Genomic DNA, 22,615 nt, shown 5'->3' on the forward strand with positions numbered 1-22,615 from the left:
CAGGCTGGAAGTGTGGTCTTTTGTCACTGCAATAAAAATGTATGTTGATTTGATCTGTGCAATGGTGATTTCATGCAGACTCTCTGATCTTTAACTGCGATTTTAGTCAGTTTACTTTTCTGATTTTTATTTTAATTTACAAAACACTTTAAAATTAAACTACCCTGCAGTGTATGAAGCTACAATTTAGCTCTACTACAGTAAGTAATTCCACTTTACATATGTAAAGCATCAATAATAACAACCCAATGGGGACATTTTCCTTGACTCATTTTATGTGTCTTATTCGTGTAAGTGACAGCTGGAGAAGACTTGCCCTGGGCTGGAGTCGAACCCGCGCAACTGCGGTAAAACTGCGCACTTGGCACATTTAGTAACAAACAAATATCGTTGGATGTTTCATTTTTTAAAGGCGTCTCGAAGAATGAGCGTGTTTACCATTGACCCGGAAGCGAACAACCACATGTTGTACACCCATATTGGAAGCTCCAACATTTGTCCTCCGTGATCGATCAAATGTTGGGAGCTGGGGAGAATTCACCGAGACGATTGGTCGCAAAATGTTGGAGCCGCGTAACGTTAATGTTGTCACATGTGCGACACCGTATTAAAATGAATACTGTATCACGCTTCAACGTCCTCCTCAGACTTCTGCAACGTTGGGGCTATTGGACCGTTACGTCACCCTCAAAGTCGTCTGACGTTCGGCCATTTCAGTCGATCGACCGCTATAACACAAGAATCTAGGTCAAACCTGTTTAGATACAACAGAAATTAATGTTTAATTAAGCTTTGATCGTTAAAATTATAAATTGTGACAGCGAAGAATAACGTCAGGATGGCCGAGCGGTCTAAGGCGCTGCGTTCAGGTCGCAGTCTCCCCTGGAGGCGTGGGTTCGAATCCCACTTCTGACAATAACCTTTTCATTAACACACATGTAACGGACAGAGCAGCAGCAGCTCAGGTTGACTGACTTACTGAGACTCAACTACACACCTGAGGCTGAACTAATCCCCTGAATATATTTGGCACATTTCGTTTCTCTTTGATCTTTTGCACAACTGATAACTTGGATCGAACATTTATTTTCTGGCAACATTTTAGTAATTTATGCAAAAATTAACAACTTTGTTCTCTGGAAAGCTGAAATAAAATTGAGAGTTTTTGTTGTTAAGATTATCTTTAGGGGTGTGGTTTGGTATGTGATCCCTCCATTCACAGAAACAACACATCGAGAGATATGTTGTTACACTTCTCGACATTAGTTAGGTTACATTAAATTTCTGATGATAATTAAGCGTCCAACGGCAGAGCCAGGCTCAACACTTCCTATGAAACGAACCTGGCTCAACAGTGCCCTCCAGAGGTGAAACACAAACAGGTATATCTGTAGAGGTCACATCAGGACTTGATGTAGATTTTGCATTAACCTGCGCTAATGTCACTTTTTATGCACCCACAAGGAATTATACTATAGTGTATTTCAGTTTTATAGCACCCATGATGAACCTAGCAGTTAAGAGAACAAATCATATGAGAGAAAAACAAATATCAAAAAATATTTAAATTTGCACCTGGAAAGGCTTCATTTAACTTAAAATGTATTCAACACAATTAAGGTACTTAATGTAAAAGGTTCAAACTAAACTGTCAGAAGCACTAAACAGGTATTAACTTGTTTTTATTAGTTATCTAGAAAAGAATATCTTTCACAAAAACTCAAAATTAACAAAGACCTATTTACAAATGTCCTTTAAAAGCGTAATACTTTAAAATTAATTAAAATGTCCGCTTGGCAACTTTATATTTAGTTCACTTGGTCATAACAAAAAATGCAGGTCTTAGTGTACGACTTAACTTTAACATAAAGCACTCTGAACTGTTTAAAACAGATACACAAAATGAACTGAACATCCATCCACACATGTAGCTTATTAATGTTACGACCCTGTCTGAGCTGAACACCTCATTTAAATCAGAAAGGAAGACTGAAAGTATTTAACTGTTCATGAATGCAAATTTCTGTGCTCTAACAAAAAAATTACATTGTGCTGCTGACTTCAATACAAACTTACAGCAGAGCTGCGCTGCTCATATTAGAGATTCAACCAGACTGTCTTCACATCAGAAAACCTGTGACAGAAGAGAACAAAATAAAGTCAAACAACTGTACTGTACATACCTGCCTGCAATTTTCCAAATCAAGCTGAGGAGCTTTAGGTTGATCAAAACTAGGGTTGAGCAAGTACTCTGCTGAAACAAGTATCCGGTACTTCCTATATCCAATTGACTTGTCAATATCTATACTCATGCTGAAGATATATATATGTAAAGCATCAATATAACAACTCGATGGGGGCGTTCTCTTCGCTTCGTTTTACTTGTCTAATTCGTGAATGACAGCTGGAGAAGACTTGCCCTGGGCTGGACTCGAACACGCGCCACTGCGGTAAAACGGGACATTTGACACATTGAGTAACAAACATCACTAAAGATAACATTTCGAAGGCGGGAGTATCTACCATCAGCGTTTTTAAGCGAATTCTTTCTCTTATGAGAGAATTTGTCTGACTTATCGTCGAATGTTTAATTTTTTTTTAAAAGCGTCTCTAAGAATGAGCGTTTTTACCATTGACCCGGAAGTGAACAACCGCATGTTGCGCTCACGTTTTTAATACATTAAAATATGTTCAACACCACTTAAACCTAATGGTTCTAATGTTCGTTTTTTAATGTAGCCACCGACATCTATCTGTATCTTTAAAATAATGGACCTGGCGGCAGAAGCGTAACGTTAATGTTGTCACATGTTCGACACCGTATTAAAATGAATACTGTATCACGCTTCAACGTCCTCCTCAGACTTCTGCAACGTTGGAGCGATTGGACTGTTAAGTCACTCTCAAAGTCGTCTGACGTTGGCCATTTCAGTCGATCGACCGCTATAACACAAGAATCTAGGTCAAACCTGTTTAGATACAACAGAAATTAATGTTTACTAAAGCTTTGATCGTTAAAATTATAAATTGTGACAGCGAAGAACAACGTCAGGATGGCCGAGCGGTCTAAGGCGCTGCGTTCAGGTCGCAGTCTCCCCTGGAGGCGTGGGTTCGAATCCCACTTCTGACAATAACCTTTTTCATGAACATGCAGATAATGGACAGAGCAGCAGCTCAGGTTGACTGACTGAGTCTCTCAGCTACACACTTGGAGCTGAAATCCACTGAAAATATTTTTCACATAATAATTTGGATCGAACATTTATTTTCTGGCAACATTTTAGTAATTTCTGCAAAAATGTACAACTTTGTTCTATGGAAAGCTGAAATAAAATGATCTGTTAAGGTTATCTTTAGGGATGTGGTTTGGTTTGTGATCCCTCCACTCACAGAAAACAACACATCGAGAGAGGTGTTGTTACACTTCTTGACATTAATTAGGGATATTGGGATATGGATGCATATGTGCATGGATATGGAATAAAAGTCAGATGAAATGTGTCGCATTATTTTTGGGCAACAAAAATATTCACACAACACAAAATAAAGATTCAGATATGTCACACAATAAACAATCAAGTGAAACACTGAAATATCCCAATATCCCTAACTTATTTTGAGCAGTATATTTGCTCTTCAACTTAGAAAGTAATGACAGCCTAAAGGGCGACGCTGATTTTTATTTTTTATTATTAGAACAGCCTTTACTGTACCTCACATAGTGTATTCTTGGTTTCCCATCCACAGAGTTAACAACTAAACTCCAATGTAAACAGGCACCAAATACTGGTTGCATACTGGTTAAAGGATGCATGATAAGCAAGTCCAATGGCAGAGCCAGGCTCAACACTTCCTATGAAACAACCCTGGCTCAACAGTGCCCTCCAGAGGTGAAACACAAACAGGAATTTCTGTAGGGGTCACATCAGGACTTAAAGTGGTTATGCATTAACCTGTGCTAATGTCACTTGTTATGCACCCACAAGAAATAATTCTATACTGTCTTTCAGTTTTCCCACACCCATAATGAACCTAACAGTTAAGAGAACAAATCATATGAGAGCAAAAACAATTATAAAAAATAAAAAATATTTAAATTTGCACTTAACATGTCTTCAACGCAATTAAGGTACTTAATGTAAAAGGTTCAAACTAAACTGTCAGAAGCACTAAACAGGTATTAACTTGTTTTTATCATTTATCAAGAAAATAGTATTTCTAACAAAAACTCAAAATTAACAAAGACCTATTTACAAATGTCCTTTAAAAGCGTAATACTTTAAAATTAATTAAAATGTCCGCTTGGCAACTTTATATTTAGTTCACTTGGTCATAACAAAAAATGCAGGTCTTAGTGTCCAACTTAACTCTAACGTAAAGCACTCTGAACTGTTTAAAACAGATACACAAAATGAACTGAACATCCATCAACAAATGTAACTTATTAATGTTTACGACCCTGTCTGAGCTGAACACCTCATTTAAATCAGAAAGGAAGACTGAAAGTATTTAACTGTTCATGAATGCAAATTTCTGTGCTCTAACAAAAAAATTACATTGTGCTGCTGACTTCATAAAACTCCAGAAAGGCACTTGATTTAAGTCAACAAAACAAAATAAATCATTTCCTCCAATACAAGGAAGTTTACATATCAACATTTTATGGTAGTATTTCTGATTTGAAGTGCAATAAATCATTTCGTACATGTGGTGAGCAGCAGCTCTCACTCTCAAACTTTTGAGATTCAATGTTCAGTCAAAACATCCTACAAACAGCATCTCACTTGGTTTAACCAGACGCTGGGTTATCAGAAATCGATGCAAACTTACAGCGGGGCCATGGCTCATATTAGAGATTCAACCAGACTGTCTTCACATCAGAAAACCTGTGACAGAAGAGAACAAAACAAAGTCAAACAACTGTACTGTACATACCTACCTGCAATTTTCCAAATCAAGCTGAGGAGTTTAAAGTTGATCAGAACTAGGTTTGAATGAGTATCCGGTACTTCCTATATCCAAGTAACTTGTCAGTATCCATACTCATGCTGAAGGAAAAGCCTCAAAAACATGATCTGTAAATACTTCTCTTATTGTTGTGATCAAAGGAAACCGGGCCTTCATTTTGAAAATAGTGGAAGCCAGTGGCTAGCAGCAAAACTTGGATTATCATCTTCCAGCAGTTTGAAGTGATCAACATAAACTTCCATTTGATACCAATAGAAGAAATGTGTCTAAGCTAGGGGTGTCAACATCTACACGTGTAAACAGGTACACTGATAATAAATCATAACCGTTTAGAAAAATCACTGACCATTTACATGTCATTTTTCCTCCTCCTCATTTATTTCTCACCAATATATAGGCCTATAGTATTTTTTGGGGTGATAATGTTGCCTGAAAGCTTCAGATAATAACATTAACTAACTATACAATTAAATGTTCCCACTAGTGCAGTTATCCGCATACGTAATAGATGCATGGGGCACAATGTTACGTTGATATATAAAAAAAAACGCGGCCACAGCCATTTGTGTTTTTCAGACCAGCGAGACCGCTTAAAGGCAAGACAGCTGCTGTGTAGAATAGGCTGTGGAGGACTTGAGAAGAGCGCGGCACTCATCATTTTCTCCATGCGCAAATGTCATCCTGCTGAAAACAAAAACTGTTAATGGCTTGTTATTTTAGCCTTTATTGTTACGTGTTGTTGTACATTATATTGTTGGTTGGTGTTCTGTGTCGGCTTTTTACGACCTGATCACATATCCTCGCGTCAAAAGAGGAGGAAAAAAACATTTTTTTCCAGACAGTTTTAGTGAATAATTGTGAGATTCCCCCTCTACTTTTTTAGCTTTGTGGATATAAAGGTGAAGTTTTTTCCTCTCACTTCAGCATACTTTGGCTTCTTTTTTAGTTTCTTTCTATCGCCAATTCCAGATTACTTTTACTATGAGACATATATTAAAATTCAGACGCAGCTCCCGTTGCGAGAGAGGGATGCAGTCTGAACTATAAGTTTAAAAACAAATTGTACAACTGTGAGAAATAGTTAAAACAATGATTAAAAAAGAAGGTTAAACCTTTTTCACTCACGTTTTCTTTTCTGTCAAAATGATAGATGATTTTATTTTCAACTCATTTTACTTTCTGTCATAAATAGGCCTAAGCCTTAAAATGTTAAATGAAGCTGTGATTTATCTGTTATGGTGGCTTTAATTTAGTACCTATTTCAAATAGGTCTACAAGAATAACGTTGAATAAACGTTTTTGTCTGATAACTACTGGAATGGCTTTGATTTAATGGGATTAGGAGGCGGTTGAATGGAGACAGAACCCTCTAGTGCTTATGTAGCGCAACTGCGATAGTAAGAGATCATAAATCTCCGGTTAGAAGCCCCGTGTACACGTGTAGAAAAAATTGTAAACGTTGACACCCCTAGTCTAAACTATTTTTCTTACAATGATTAGATCCAGATGCAATGCTGAGTGGCATCTTCTCCTCTGCTTCATCAGTAGACTCAACTGAAAGATCAGACTTCTTGTCAGAGGCTTCATCTTTCTGGTCACACTCTTCCTCACTTTCAGGGCTATGAAGAGCAGCATTACAGGTGCTCTGTTCCTGGAACCTGAATGTATCAGAAATAACAATCACACATTTTTCTTTTTCCTGTCTCAGCAGCAAACAGTGAGCACAGTGAGCATCCACAATGTGTTTCAACTGGTGCACAAAGCCAAACTGAGTGAATACACACAACACATTGAACTCCTTTTTGTTGGGAATAATGCCCTGCAGTGCATACTTTGTCAGATTTGTTTGTTGATGATTGAAGATGACTGAATAAAATATTGAAATATAAATGACAAGTTTTAAAATGTTATTTTGGGAAAATTTGTTCTTATATCTAATCGAGTAACAAGAAAATAATAGTTATTATAATAGAAAAAATAGATAGATTAATCTATAAAAAAAATATTCGTTGGGTGAAGCCCTAAGGCAGAGTGATAAGAGCATACCTCAGTCCTAGCATGATGTCGATATAACTGCCGTGTCCAGCATCCACCAACTCCTTGGCGACATGAACGTCATCAGCCAGAATGTCCACCTTCCAGTTAGTGTTTGACACAAACTCTCTGAAGAAGATCTGGAGGTTCTTCTGGTACAAACACTGCTGGAAGAAGACTGCTGCTTCATCGGTCCACTGTCCATCTGCTCTTATTGGCTTCACCCCTCTCAGGATGCAGGGGTATGTCACTTTTGGCAGGTTCATTATCTCCACTGGAAGTCTTCTAAGGTGAGAGCAGTTTTCATATGGTATGCATTCATAAAGGCCGTAATCCACCAGGTTTAGGATCGCTGTGGTGTCGGAGTGAACGATTTCGGCCCTGCACCATTTGTTCTTGGTGTCTGATTTCAACAGGCAGCAGGTGCCAGGGACAAGATGGGCTTCAGGAAGAGGAGACCCCTGCTTAGACAGGTCGTCCAACATTAAAGACACTTTGGTCATGACGAGAAGCGAGTCCTCCAGAACAACACAGAACTCAAAGGGAGTTGTCACTGCAGCAGCAAAACCAGAGTACGCTTTGTCTATATCAATAGGAGCAAAGACAAGCTGCTGAGGTTGGCTTGTCTCGGCGATGGATTTCCCTTCTGCTTTCTCATGTCGGGTTTCAGCAGGTGGCGGGGTCATCTCTTCATTCTGCTGCAGAGAGGTTGTGATTTGACGTTTGAAGAACAGTCCGTTCATGATTATCTCAACCTTCCAAAGCTTTTCAGCTTCTGAATAACACACAAAGACTAGCTTAACTTCATTGCCTATCATTGGTTTGAGAGTTTCACACCACAAATTGTGAGCACCCTCTCCCTCACTGAAACTAAGGCAGTTCACCTCGCACAAAACTGCAAGGTTTGGGATTTTTCTATGGTTGCTGCACTGTTGTCTAATTGAGCAACTTGGAATTTCTTCGATTGATCCGTGATCCATGAGAAGGACCTGGCATTTTCCATGGTGTACATGTTGAACAACAGCCCTGTGCCACTGCTTGTCCCTGTGTACCTGAACTAAGCACTTGAGGTCTTGTTTGACATCCTCTTCAGCCACCATCTTACACTTGTGCAGGTTGTCAGCTATGTCATTTTCCAATGCTGAAAACAGTTCACTGGTCTTGTTTAGTCTGACATAAAAACTACCATCACTGAGTACCGAGAGAACTGTACAGTTCTCTGTGTCTTTAGCTTGAATAGTCGGAGGTATGATTGTATCTACACAATCTGTTTTTGCTTTGACAGAGTATTTCACAGTTTTCCTTCGATTCTTTATAAAAGCGTCCATGTTTCTGGTGGGAGTACTCCTACGGCCCCAGCGGCTTTTTACCTTGAGTTTGGGCAACAGTTTGGCAGGTAGTGGTTTCAGCATAACGTTTTCACCATCAATAATGGGATTTATCCTTTTGGATTTAGACATTTCATTGTCGTGCACTTCCTTTTGCTGGTAATTCTGTTCACAGGATCTCACTCCCTTTTCGATTGCAGGTGAACTCGCAGGAGCTTCCTCTTCCTTTTTGCCTCTTTCAACAGCAGCTTCAAGTAACGGTGGAAGACCAGTTGCTCCACCAAGAATCTCAACCTTGACTTCCCAATGACTATCATATTGATGGACAAAATCTACCATGAGAGGCTGCTCCATTACAGCATCAGTGAAAGACGCATCATTTTGGTATGTGTTTGTGTCCAACAGGGAGCATGGTATGCTAAATCTTGGCTGAGAGAGATACTCCTTTGGAATGGTATAGATCTTCTCCTTCCCCATGACTGTGGAGTTGCCATAATCCACAAACTCAACTCTGAAACAGGAACTTCCTTTACAGTCCTTCACCACAGAACGATAAAGAGCGCCATCTTCCTCATACTCAGCCAGCACAAGGTCATTGATTCTCAGAGGTGTGGTAGTCTTTATGGAATCTCTAAAGGTACCCGAGTTGAGATCTTCGGCCATTTTCAAGATGGCTGGCTCATCCTCTGACAGCTGAAGGAAAAAACTGTTTACAGAGTCGATGTGGGAGACGAAACACATTGCCCTCGAACCTTTGGTCACTTTCATGTCCTGCAAACACGAAATCTGAGAAGTCTCCATTTTCTCTGTACATTGTGGTTGCTCTGACTTTGTGTTTGTGTCCCGGTACTCTCTTTGTTGTTTTACCTGAGAGTTTATCTGAGGTTTTTCAAGGACACAGCTCTTTGCATTGTCCTTATTTTGCTGTTGTGCTTTTGTATTCTTGCTCTGAGTTTTACCTGGAACACAGTTTTGTGCGTTTTCTTTCTTTTTGTGTGGTCCACTACCCACTTGAGTCCTCTTTTGGTTTTTTGATGTGGCAGAATTTGGGGAACGCCCTTGCGGTTGACTCCTGTTCTTGACTGAAGTTTTTGTGTTTCTTGTGCAGAGAGTTTCAGGTTTCCTTCTTCTGCTGCTGCTCATGTCAAAACTCACAACTGTCTTTGGTTTTGGTGAAAAACTGAGAATGAGCTCCTTCACCTTCTCATTAATGTTCACTTCTCCATCAAACAGTTCAACATCAAATGAACCATCTTCATTCTTTCCAACTATGAGGGCTTTCACTTGCTTGTTAAGGACTGCATCACTGAGCCATTTCTTGACATCTGTATAAAGCTCGTCCTTGGACACTGAAGCAAGGCTACATCTCACAGCCTGTATGGGTGTGTACAACAAATCAGCAGAGTCTCTGGGGATGAACATGACATGGGTTTTCTCAGATATGTTTGTGTTTCCATAATCCACAAAAAACACACTGAGATGCAGAGGTGACTGAACTGGATCTGCCAAGCCCCTGTACCATTTGCCATCCAAGTACTTTGCCAGGCACAGCTTCCTCACAACAGCTCTTCTACTGGCTTGCATCATTTTCTCACTCTCCTTTGAGATTTTCTTTTCTAGCTCTTCGATGATGTCAGTGTTTCTCTCAAGGTGGCAGTACACTTCCCACTGACTGCTTATATGAGTTATGTAGACTTGTTCTTCACTTCCAAGATTTAAATCATATGAAGAGAAGACAAAGGACTCTGGAAACACTGTTGACTGTTGCTTTGTTGAGACTGTAACTTCTCTTGCCAGGCCCTGTTTCAAGATCAAATTTGTTATGCTCTGTTGGGTTTGGGTGTTGTAGAGGTCCACAACATTGCACAGCCCTTTGTTTTTCACATTCAACTGACAGACAACTTTACATCTTAGACCACAGGTGCTGTCGCGGACAAAATCTCTCAGCAAGTTACACACCTCTGGACTCCAATTTCCACAGTTCTTGGGGTCAGCAGGTTCGATCAGGTTGTAAAGGCTGCACCTGAAAGCTTGTCCTTCCAAATTAACATATTCTGGCATTATTGCCTGAAGATTGTGCTCCTGGACTTGGATGGTATAGCCATAGTCAACCAAAATCACTCTAGCAAGACCTTTCTGCTTTTCTGTGATGAATGCCCTGTACCATCTTCCATCTTGAGGTGACTTGGCAATACAACATGAATCCCCTAATTGGAGGGGTACTGTGTGTGTTGTGTAATATTGCTGAACTTTATCCATCAGTTCCTCCAAAGCTGGAACCTTATTGAGGGGCTGGCACCAGAAATCTGATGGCGAGTTGATGTAAGAGCAACGCACAGCAAACTCACACCCAGGCTTGGTGTTTAATACTTTAAAGCGAGCAGGGGCTTGGGTCTTCTCAGTTTCATTTTTGCATGTTTTCTCTTCCTCCTCAAAATCTTTCAGTTGCTCTGTCTTCCCACTGATGTCTGATGTCACAATGTATCGTGTGCATTTTGTTTTGTCTGTCACATCTGTGTTATTTTGCACCAGAGTCTTCATGGGAATGTTGTTCCAGTATTCAGCTTGTGTTGAAGAGATCAAGAGCTCAGTGATAGTTTGACTGTTGTCACTTCCAATCTCACAGAGATCAACAACAAATTTGTTTTTACTCATCTGGACAACATGGACTAGCAATGCTTTGTTTGACACAGCTTTTCTAAAAAAGCCACAGGTTGTGCCAGTCCAGACTTCATCCAAAGGAAATACATTGACAAGAGAACAACAGAAGGCAAATGCTGGTTTGCTGGCAAATTCCTCAGGTATCTTCTTGATTAGCATGTGTGGCACTTTCTCAATGTTCCCAAAATCAATAAAAAGAACTTCAGCGCCATGCTCAAGAGTGTCTGTCACTACACCCCTGTAGAAATGCATGTCTTCCTCATAAAGTGCACAGCACAGTGTCCCAAGCTCAGGATTCAACAGTGTGTCTTCCTCCAGCTTCACCTGACTGAAGTGATCCATCATTTTTGTCATCATTTCCTCAAAGTGATCATTGCGTTTTTGTGTTCGGATCCAGAATTGATGTGGATTCTGAACATGCTCAACATACCCCACAAAGACAGAGCCTACCTGCACCTCTCCTGCTTCCAGTGTTTTACCCAATGCTTCAGACATGACTGTCTCATGGTATAGATAGCCACCCTGAGGTGACAATTCTTTTGTCTCAAAAACTGACTCAAAATTGACTTTAGGAAGCTCTTGAGCGGGCTCTGGGTCTTCAGCACCAATTACTGTGATAGAGTAGAGATGCTGTTCTTCATCAAAACTTCTGATTTCCACATCTAACACCCTTCCAAGCAAGCCTGCCTTTAGAAAACTCAACTGCTGAGCTTTGACTGCCTCATCCTGATCATTCAGGGCAAAAAGTGAACATGGGAACGCCATGATAGGTTTTGAAACAAACTCAGGTGGCAACCTGTGAACATTCTCAACTTTGACCGATTCAAAGAATCCATAGTCAATGAACAAAACTCTTACTTGAGAATTGACTGGGAGCAACTGCACCAAGCCTCGGTACCATCTCCCATCTTTGCCTTTAACGGAGCACAGTAAACCCAAGTTTTCTGGAGTCTTCTGATTGCGTTCTTTGGGTTTGTACTCACAAACTGCAGCCAGCTTCTTCGACATTTCCAAAAGATTTGTTTGCATACCGGCCATCTGACAGTAGAACAGCCCAGGTTTGACAGCAGCAGTTACTCGCACTTTAGCACGTGTCCCACAACTCAATTTAGGCCCACAGAATGACAGAATTTCTTCATATCCCTGCGAACCTGATGGTTTGAAGCAATATTCTTGGCCACTTGGTTTTTCAATGAGCAGGTCAGGAACTGGCTCTACATTTTGTTTGAGCCGAACTTCAGTGATCATCTCAACCAAGAGGAGGAATGTATCTGTGTCGACATGCCTCCCAAACCCATGTCTAACAAGGTCGATGTTGATATCAGGGCTTTCCAACAAGAGCATTTTGTGGGGCAGCAGGGCTTGGATATAACCTGTGACATTTCTTCCAATCAGGCTTGATAAGTATTCCTCCACTACAGAATGAGGACAACCTTGAAGCAGCAGTACATTTGCAAGAAATCCACAAACTTTCTTGGGAGGTAGGATGAACAGGTCGCTTGAACAGGAAGATATGCTGGTGATGTCTACACTCAAGACATTACCGTGATCTATGAGGAAAACATCAAACAAGTCCTCTCTCCGGTTCTGAACTCTTCCTCTGTACCAGCGGGCTGAAGTCAAATCCTCTACAAGGCAAAACTCTCCGATATCCACTGCAGCTTTAGTCTTTGGTATGTTCTGTATTTCTCCTTGCAGGATGTTATAGTCAAGTTCACATATGGTAAGGTACTGTGCCTGGAAGTGTATCAGGGTTGCCTCAGGGTTCCAGTCCAAGTGAGTTAATTTGAGGTCCACTGGCCAAAGGGCACATGGTGCAGATGGACCAGACCTCTGAGACCTGCAAATTTAAGTGACATATGTTAATAACCTACATAAAGTGTTAATAATAATTTGGTGAGCTCATGATTTTATTGATTTAACCATCAGCTATTAATAGTGAGACCAATTTTCAGAGGGGTCAGATGTCACTATTGGGTAGATCTGGTTCATCAAAGATGCTAGCAAAGCAACACACAATACATAAAATAAGCACAGCAGAAAAGTCAGATAGGTCAGAACATTTACACATATTTGAACATTACAGTTACGGATCTCCATTCCAGGTTTATTTTCATTAGCATTTCAATGTAACTTAAATGTAGCTAAAGTGGGTTTATGAAAAAATTTGTGACATCTTACAACATGTGATGTAACCTTAAACAGTTTAGAAGAGAAAAATAAAAACTTACATAAACTATAATAATTTTATATTTAACTGGGAGGTCAGATAACGGATCTATGGCCTGATTTGGTACTTCAGAGTGTTCTTTCTGGAAAGTGAGCATGACTGTGAAATCATAAACTTATCCTATAACTTAACAGTCAATTACTAAAACACTGGAAAAAATATGAAAAGAAAATAGCCTTAATATCATACAGTTCTAAAGTAAAAAAGTCACTTTACTTCTTTTTTTTGTTAAACTTACTTTTGATGTTCAGAGCCCAGCACTGACGGCATGGCAGCAGCATCAGTAACTGTCATATCCTAAAGAAAAAAGTTGGAGATAATTAAATGAACATGCTCTTATCAATTAAACATACACACACACACACACACACACACACACACAAACAAAGAACAAAACTAGCATTGATGTTAACCTTTAAAGCTAAGCCTGTGTATAATCTTAACCAAGCAAGTAGAGCCCGACCGATTTATCGGCTGGCTGATATATCGGCCGATATTAGGCATTTTCCAAACTATCGGTATTAGCATTTATAATGGACAATAAATGAATAATTAAAAAGAAAATTAAAAAAAACGGACAAAACACCCTACAACCATGTTATGAGTGTTGCCGTTGCATAGTTTGTCCACCAGAGGACACTCTACAAACATCCCTGTTGGAAACTCTCGTGTTTAGAACGCCACAAACCCTACAACCAGCTGATCCAGCCAGAGTCGGTCAGAGCGAACCAGTTATCCACGATTGAGGTCATCAGTGAAGTGTGTTCATGGTAAGTTGGCAACTGTCACGAGAAATACATTGATTGAATAACAATTAAAAGAACATCCCCATCAGCTCTCTTAGCTCAAATAAGCATGACAAAATTTGTGACTACCATGTCCAGTTTTGCTGCTGTTTACGTGTAAGCCGAGAGTGAAACGGAATTAGCTAGCTAGTAATTACGTTACGTTGTTACAGTATAGTTGACTGACTGTCGGTTTAACTCTTGACATTGTGACTGAAGATGTATTTCTTTAATAGCATGAGTGACAGTTATAGCAATGAGACCTATCATCTCTCCCCCGCCTGTTATTTTTTACAATCATTTGCAGTAGCATATGACGTTATCCATTGCTAAATTACGGCTTAGACTTAAGCTAACCACAAAGCTGGCTAATGCCATGGCTATCAGTGGAAGACCGCTAGCGCTAACATTAATGAGCTTGGAAACCACAACAAACTTATTCTGCCTAAATAAAGTAATGATTGCTGTATTTATAACTAGCATATCTGTAGTTACAGTCCGTACATTGTAAAACGTAAGTTAGGCATGCGAGGAGTGAACATTTAGACATACAGAAAAAGACATACAGAAGTGTGTTTTGCTGACTGTCGTTCAGCTGCAGCATTAACGAGTCACATAATGGATTTAGTGCATCACTAAGTAGTAGATTTTAGAAGGCAGGCAGTAAATGATGATTGAAAATGGTTTGTTGTAGCTTGATGGATAGAATTAAGATTGCTGGTAAAGGGATAAGCAAGTTGACATTGTAATTATAAGGTAGCTCAATAGGGACCCACTATTACACACACAAAAAAAAACATTAGGAGTGACCATTGTCTTGTTTAATAATAATACAGATGATGATGACAATAATAATAATATCATCATCATCATTTATTTTTTTTATTATTACAGTCAATAATAATAATAATAATAATAACAATAATAATAGTAGTAGTAGTAATTAGGGCCGGGACTCGATTAAAAAAATTTATCTAATTAATTAGAGGCTTTGTAATTAATTAATCGAAATTAATCGCATTTTTAATCGCATATAAATATTTGACCTGAGAACAGTGAGAAGCACTTTTTTTCATATGGGTTTTAGTATACCATTGAATAATGACTGAATACATAAGCTTAAGCAACAAAACATTGTTTATTTTTTTTTCAAGGTGGTACTTAACCAAGACCAACAGACTAGGGATGCAAATTATCGATTAATTCATTAATCCTTAGTTGATGGACCTTATCGATCGATTAACGATGACCTGATAAGATGCGATTTTCCTGAGAACCTAAATTTAAGGGGAAAATTTAAGCTGAACATTCCTTATACAGGACTCTACATTAGTTTGTTAGTTTATTTTTAGAGCACAGCACAATGAAAAATGTTTAAGTAACACGTTATTTGGTAAATGGTCTTTCCTGCCACTACACTATGATGATCACTGTATTTAACTACTAAAATCACAGTAGCATAAACTGATTTGTTGAAGTCAGCCTGATGTAAACATTAATAAAACACAGGCAGCTCTATGTTTTCCCTGTGTGATGTTCAGGGACAGGTCAGGACAGTCTGAAGACAGAGAGCTCTGAGGTTGAAGTCTTATGCACCGTGAGACAGTGACAGGTCTGTAGGCTACCTACATCTTGACCACATGTCAGCTGTTCAGCTGCAGCAGAGGAAACTCCGCTGTTCTCAGCTCCACTGCGACGAGCGCTTTTTAAACAGTAGCGACCGGCTAAATTACAGGAGGATACTGTAAACCAGCGCAGATCCGGTGTGTTTATCAAAGCTTGGTCGCAGTGCTGAGGCACCGGGTCGGTTTGAGCTGCATTCGGGCTACATTAAAACTTTATAGATCCATGGGCAGTGATCAGTGTCGGCGGCTTTTTAACTCGTTAAATAATTGTGCTCCAGTATAATCGGTACGCCTGAAACTCATCCAGTGAGAAAAGTTCCGCGGTGCAAAAGTAAGTGCGATTAAAATGCGTTAATTTTTTTAACGCGTTAATTTTTGTGTAATTAATTAATCTTAATTAACGCGTTAAAGTCCCGGCCCTAGTACTAATAGTTGTGGCTGTAGCAGCAATATATATATATATATTTTTGTATGTCTTACATGGCTTGTTTACTTATTTTTTGACAGATGGCAAGTGGTGGACGAAGTCAAGTATGGGAGTATTTCACAAAAGGCCCATCAGGTGAAGTCACATGCAACATCTGTACAGCCTCTGTGAGCCAGGGATCTGGCAGCCTCAAATTTAAAAATACATCCAACTTGTGGGCACACCTTAAATTAAAACAGAATGACATCTACGAGAAGGTGCAAAAAGATGGACAGCCTCAAGTTCCAACCACATCATTGACACAGCCAACCCTCAAACAAGTGCTAGAGAAAACCACAAAATGGACTCTAAATGATCCAAGAACTGAAGAAAATGGACAAACTACTGATGGAGATGATAGCCACTGACATCCTGCCTTTTGCAGGTGTTGAGGGTGCAGGGTTTAAAAGGGTTATGGCCAAGGCAGAGCCCAGATACCCATTAAAAACAGATACATTTTTCCGTACAAAGAAGATGGACGAGATTTATACAGGAGTCGTCAGCAAAATAAAGAAACTGCTGTCAGTTGAAAATGCAGGAAACAGCATTTCTTTTACCACTGACTGCTGGTCAGGTTCAAATGAAGCACTAATGAGCTTGACTGCTCATTTCATTGATAAGAATTGGAAAAAGGTCCAACTTGTCTTAAATGTTAAATCCTTGTCACAGTCCCACACAGGACAGTACATTGGAGAGACATTTCTGTCCATGCTTGAGGAATGGGAAATTGATGAGGAGCGGGTCATGCTTGTGCTCAGGGACAGTGGGGCAAATATGGTGAAAGGCATGCGCCTTGTTGAGAAGCCAGACCTGAGCTGCAGTGCTCACATACTGCACCTGGTTATAAATGATGGCCTCAGTTCCCAGAGAGTGGTGGTGGACATTCTGGCAAAGCTCAAGAAAATTGCTGCACACTTCAACCACTCTGTTACGGCACAGCAACGGCTGTCTAAAATTCAGGAGGAGCTAGGTGTCCCACAGCATTCTATCATACAGGCAGTACAGACGAGGTGGAACTCGACACTACACATGTTGGTGAGGATGATCGAACAAAAAAGAGCCATCACTGCATATGCTAGCGACCATGGACATTTCTCATGTCTGTCAGCAATAGGGCTGTCAAAATTGCTCCTAAATGACATTTGAATATTCGATCTAAAAAAACCACATAGGTTCGAACCATTCGATTATCTAGATTTGTGCATTATGTCAATAACAGGAGGACAAACTAATACAACGAGACGTAACTACTTGTATAGGTTTTTTTTTTTTAGTTTTAACATGTCTTTGAAAACATACCTACACATTACAAAGTAAGTAAATGAACTAATGGCCTATACCGTAAAACTTTTAGGACCGTAGACCTCTCTCTCTATGCGCAAAATCCCCTCATGTTGCTAGTGGTGGAATGGTAAGCTAACTGTAGCTTACACAGCTAGCATACAACTTTATCTCGAGGCTCCGCATTTTTGCCGTCTACTGACCAAAATCCGAAGTATTTCCAAACGGGGCTTTTTAGGTTGCTTGGAGTCCAAACCACTCTCTCTGCTACCGAGTTGGGCTCTGAACTTTCTGACGATTCGTTTTTCTCTCTGCCATCTGCAGACCTTAAAAATCCTTTATCGGTCGGGCTCTACAAGCAAGGCTCTACTTTGACAAGTGATAGACTGATTATTAGGGGTGTCACAATTCTCCAAATCCTCAATTCGATTCAATTTTCAATTCTAAGGTCATGGTTCGATTCAATTCTCGATTTTTACATTTTTTTTTATTTTTTAAAGCACAGGTTTCTATGCCATTTTTAGACTAGACTTTTATGTAATACAATATCTGACCTTTGTTCGCAATGTACCACACTACATTGTCAAATTTAAAACATTTATAAACAACATAATGTATTAATAACTTATATCTTCAGTCAATTGGAAACTTAAACAAAATAACCTGCCATCTAGTTTCTCTTTTGTAACTGCAGTCTTCTTCACAGAAGATGACATTCAAGTTCACAACAAAACAAACAAAAAATAAAACAGCCATGTCCATAGTCTTCTCTGAACAATTAAGTGTCGTAACAAACTATTTCCAAACAGTTGAACATATACAAGGTGCGTAAGGTGTGAGTGGGCGAGCGAGAGTGAGGGAGTGAGGGAGCGTGCGTACGGTGAATGAATGGGAGAGGAAGGAGAAGCGAAAGGAGTAGCAGTAGTAGCGACAGCAATAAAGTGTACAATATAGGCTGCAGTTTGGCTGTGAATAAAGGCGACAGCTCCCCAAGATACAGCAAAGCTCCCTGGTGTTATTTCCCAACCAGCTTAACACGTGAAAGGGGGTTCACCCCAAAGGTAAACATAAACTTTGGCCCTGGAGGAAATCATCTCCCCTGTGCTTCCCGACCACGGTCCGGGAGCAGAACAGGAATGGTGTTACACCATGCTATCGTTTGACTGGCTGTAGCTAATAGCTACTGGCTTAGCTAGTGGCTAAGTTAGAGGAGGTTGACTCGCAGCACTCTCAACACGTGTGTGTTTTTTTCCCCTTGACAAGCCGACCGGACGTGACATGGGGGCGTGGCAGCATCGACGATTCTATTTTTTAATTCGAAGTTCGAGATTGTGAATTAATTTCGATCGAAATCGTGACACCCTTACTGATTATTGAGGCTGATATTCAGCACAGTATCAGTATCAATGTTCTTTGTGTCTGTATTGCCAATAATTGAATGCAATAGTCTGGCTCTTATGCACTCAATGTCCCACCCACAACACTATCTGATTGGTTAAATGTCACAAGTAATAAGCCTATCAACTGTGAATAATCTGAATCTACAATCTGATTTATCATATAAATTAAGTGGTGATGTACAAAATAGCAGAAAAATTGAAAGAAATACTGAAGTAAACTATCTCAAAATTGTAATTGTAATTGCAAACTATAGTCGGTTACAGTCCATCATTGGTAACTCTAAATTTTGACAAGACTTTTATTTTCACTCCAAATATCAGTTACTGTTCTCTTTGATGACCAATAATAAGTATCTGCCCTGAAAAAACATCCATCCCTAACTTTTACACATTATTTTCATTTTATTTAGACAATTTTTCATATTTAAGTACAGTGTCCTGTAATCGTGTGAATGGTGTCCTTGTCTCAGCCACTCTGCCCCCCATCACTTGTTTCTGCACTGTTACTTCAGTGAGTTTTGTTTGGAGATAGCACCTACATTACATCTGACAAATTGTTACAGACCTGGGATTTGTATTTACGACAGTGGTGTTGTAACTCAGAATCTGTGCAACATAAATTTTAATGTTGCTTATAATTTAATTTGCTTAAATTATCAGCAACATTATAATAACTTTTCATAATGTTGCTTTAAAGTTGAAAAGTTTGGACAACCCTTTTAGGTAAGTTTTGTGATTCATAATTTTTGACTGTACAAATACACACTGCCTTCATCTTGAAATGATGATGAATGTAAAAAAATTGAGGAAACTGAAGAGATGTGCTCAGGCAAGCCGTGTATAATGTAGGCTACATCACAGGCCAAGTCAGTGCATGGTAAATAGTAAAACAACCCATTACAGACCGACTGACACTCATCTTTCCCCAACTTAAACTCAAATGTTGCAAAATTTGTATTTTTAGTACATGCAATATGGGCTCAAAAATGACCACAAATAAAGACAAAGCCACAACATTAAATGATAAGTAACTATTACACTGAGCGCCACCTATTATGATGAGTAATCTTTTAAGGAAAAAAAAAAAGGAAAAATTGATTGACTCCAGCTTCTCAAATGTGAATATTTTCTGGTTTCTGTAAACGGTAATCTGAATATCTTTGGGTTGTGGACAGAACAAGACATTTGAGGACGCCATTTTAGGCTTTGAGAAACACATTTTTCACCATTTTATAAACCAAACAACTAACTGATTAATTGTAAAAAAAAAAAAAAAAAAAAATTTTTACAAACAAACAAGGATTCATCTATGAAAAACAATGGCTAGTTGCAGGAACATTTGTGCTGTTTTTCTGTGATTTTCATGTCATTTCATTTTTTTTAATAAGACTATTATGCTCACTTTGGTCCAACTTCAGTTGTCATTATTGGCGGTCCTGACATGAATAAATTAGAGTAACTAACAGTGTTCTCATACAATGCAAAGTCAAGTTTTCAAAAATACATTTCCAAAGCATTAAAATACTATTTTATTCATCTTGGTGAATTGGTTTTATAGCATGGAAATTACACAACATGAATGTGAGGCTAGCTAGTTAATATTACTTAAAATATGGTTAGAAATTTGGCAAAACTGTCTCTTTTGCTAAATCCACAATGTACAGGAGTTTGCCCAGACCAACCGAGAGGGACTCAGCAGACTTTTCATGGCGGTGTAATGTGACACTCAACCAGAGTTAGCAGTAAAAGTAACAAAGAGCTAACATCGAACGTTATGCTAACAACATGAGACGATAGTGAAGCTAGCTAGCTAGCTAGCGCGGCCCGACGGTCAGTTTATATCATGGGCGGTTTTAATCTCAAATTTTCCTCAGTGAGTGGAGAAAATGACACGTTTAGCTTAGAGACGCCTCACTCATGACTGTGACTGCTCCTACCTTTTGTACCGCCTCATGAGTCCCACCTGTCAACTTCTTCCTCCTCCTTTTGTTTTACGGCGCTAACCTCACTGTCAACTCGGAGCAGAAGCCACGCCCTTTCCGGTTTGCCATTGTGGTGCGTTCCAGAGCATTCGCTCGGAAAAACATGGACGCTCGCTGCAAACGAGTGTTTGAATGCCAAGTCAATATTTACTTCATATAGTGTTTGTGAAACGTGCAGTAAATACAACTTCTACAACGTCTTTGTCTCTCTCTTTGTGTGCCCTCAGCTGTTAAATCAGCTGCTGTAGTTTCTTGAAGAAAATAAAGTCCAGTTTGTTGTAAATAAAGATAAATACCATCTAGTTTTGTGTTAAACCGCTCAGTGAACTACTCTCTTAACACACGTCACCAACACCAACATGGCCGCCAACTCGGCACAGAAAAGGTACTTAAAAAGATGAAAATCACAATAAATCTGGTCATAATGATACGTTGTTATGTGTCATAGGTAGTTTATCAATTGTGTGAGCTGCTAATGTACAGGACCAGCTCCAGGTTCTCTGGAATCTGCTGGAGCCACTATCCCAGTTTTGGGGGCACAGCCCCAAGTGCTCCTATTACCACAGGGACCACTGTTGCCTTCACTCTCCACATCTGCTCCAGCTCTTCTTTCAGCCCTTGGTGTTGTTTCTCGTGTTCTGTCTTCCAGATGTTGCTGTCGCTTGGGATTGCTACATCGATCCCCACTGCTTACTTCTGATGTTTGTCCACCACAACTATGTCCGGTTGCTTAGCCATCACCAGTTTGTTGGTCTGTTTCTGGAAGTCCCACAGGGTCTTGGCTTGGTCATTCTCCACCTACTGAGGTGTCTCCCATTTTGTACACTGTACACAATGCTGTAGTGTACACTGTAGACTATGCCCCACCTGGATATGGCAGGACTTTCTCCTCCTCACTGACTTTCTGCTGCCTGAGGTATTCTCATAGTACTCATGAAGTAGTCATGGGTCTTTGTTTTATCCTGGATACTGGCTGATGACACTCACTAGTCCTCAGCCTCCTTCCTTCAGCTTAGTGTCCAACCTGGACCATGTAGAGGCTGACGATTGCTCCGCTCCGAAAGTTATGAGTGGAGAAAAGAGGAGAGTCAAACCAGCTATACACTTTTCCTTCTAATTCTGATACTTAAGTGCATTTCATATTAGATACGAAAGTCATATTTTAACACACTATTCTTACTTTTACTCATGCATGAGTTTTGGGTACTTTTTAAAACACTGCTTAATTGAGGTAATTTGCTTTTTTGATCGTTTCCCACAGTTATTTGTTGTTTGTTTGTTTTGGACTGTTTTTTGGACAAAAAACATTATTAAATGATATCCTTATAATGACATCTTAGGCTTTAGGAAACTACAGTTATTTTATGAAATTTTATAAACCAAACAATTCATGAGTAAGCCCAAAATATAATCAACAGATTTATGGATAACAAGATAATCATTAGTTAATCTGCAGCTGAAATAAAAACACATTCCTTTTCATTTATTTAAGCAGGCAGAAGGCCCATTGAGCCTAAAAATCAACCCATACACAGGTCGACACAACATAATTCTATCCAGTCATCATGTAAATACAGATTTTAAAACTAAATAAACAAACAAACTGACTTAACATCGCCAACTTCAATCCATGCTGGTTTCTCTGTCTATATAACTGAGTATAAAGGTCCAGCTGAGTGTGGGAGGCAGGATGGATGGATGGACAGATGGATGAGGGTTTCTCTGTTAATCATTGATAACCTGGATTAGTCCCAGTGTTCTGTAAATATGATGAATGCATCCACGGCTTCATTAGCTCTGCCTTCCCACAGCTCGGTTTTATTAGTCTGAGGTTGTTCTGTCGGGTTACACAGCA

General features: G+C 39.5%; 1 protein-coding gene across 2 annotated transcripts; it reads right to left on the reverse strand.

Moving 5' to 3' along the window:
- Window positions 1–1,661: 1,661 nt before the first annotated feature.
- Window positions 1,662–20,821, reverse strand: tdrd15 (tudor domain containing 15). 2 transcript variants are annotated; one of them, XM_084378382.1, is made up of 6 exons: window positions 20,716–20,821; window positions 13,460–13,518; window positions 7,015–12,831; window positions 6,460–6,626; window positions 4,831–4,886; window positions 1,662–2,134 (listed from the first exon to the last, which is right to left on the reverse strand). In XM_084378382.1, the coding sequence occupies exons 2-5, from the start codon at window positions 13,513–13,515 to the stop codon at window positions 4,873–4,875; spliced, it is 6,054 nt and encodes a 2,017-aa protein (XP_084234508.1). In that variant the 5' UTR covers window positions 13,516–13,518; window positions 20,716–20,821; the 3' UTR covers window positions 1,662–2,134; window positions 4,831–4,872. The 2 variants fall into 2 exon arrangements, with proteins under 2 accessions (XP_084234508.1, XP_084234507.1); XM_084378381.1 differs by lacking the exon at window positions 1,662–2,134 and having other exon boundaries at window positions 3,673–4,886.
- Between the last annotated feature and the right edge of the window lie 1,794 nt (window positions 20,822–22,615).

Source organism: Pagrus pagrus (assembly GCF_965226575.1).
Source record: "Pagrus pagrus genome assembly, chromosome: 16".
In the NCBI taxonomy this organism is placed as follows: domain Eukaryota; kingdom Metazoa; phylum Chordata; class Actinopteri; order Spariformes; family Sparidae; genus Pagrus; species Pagrus pagrus.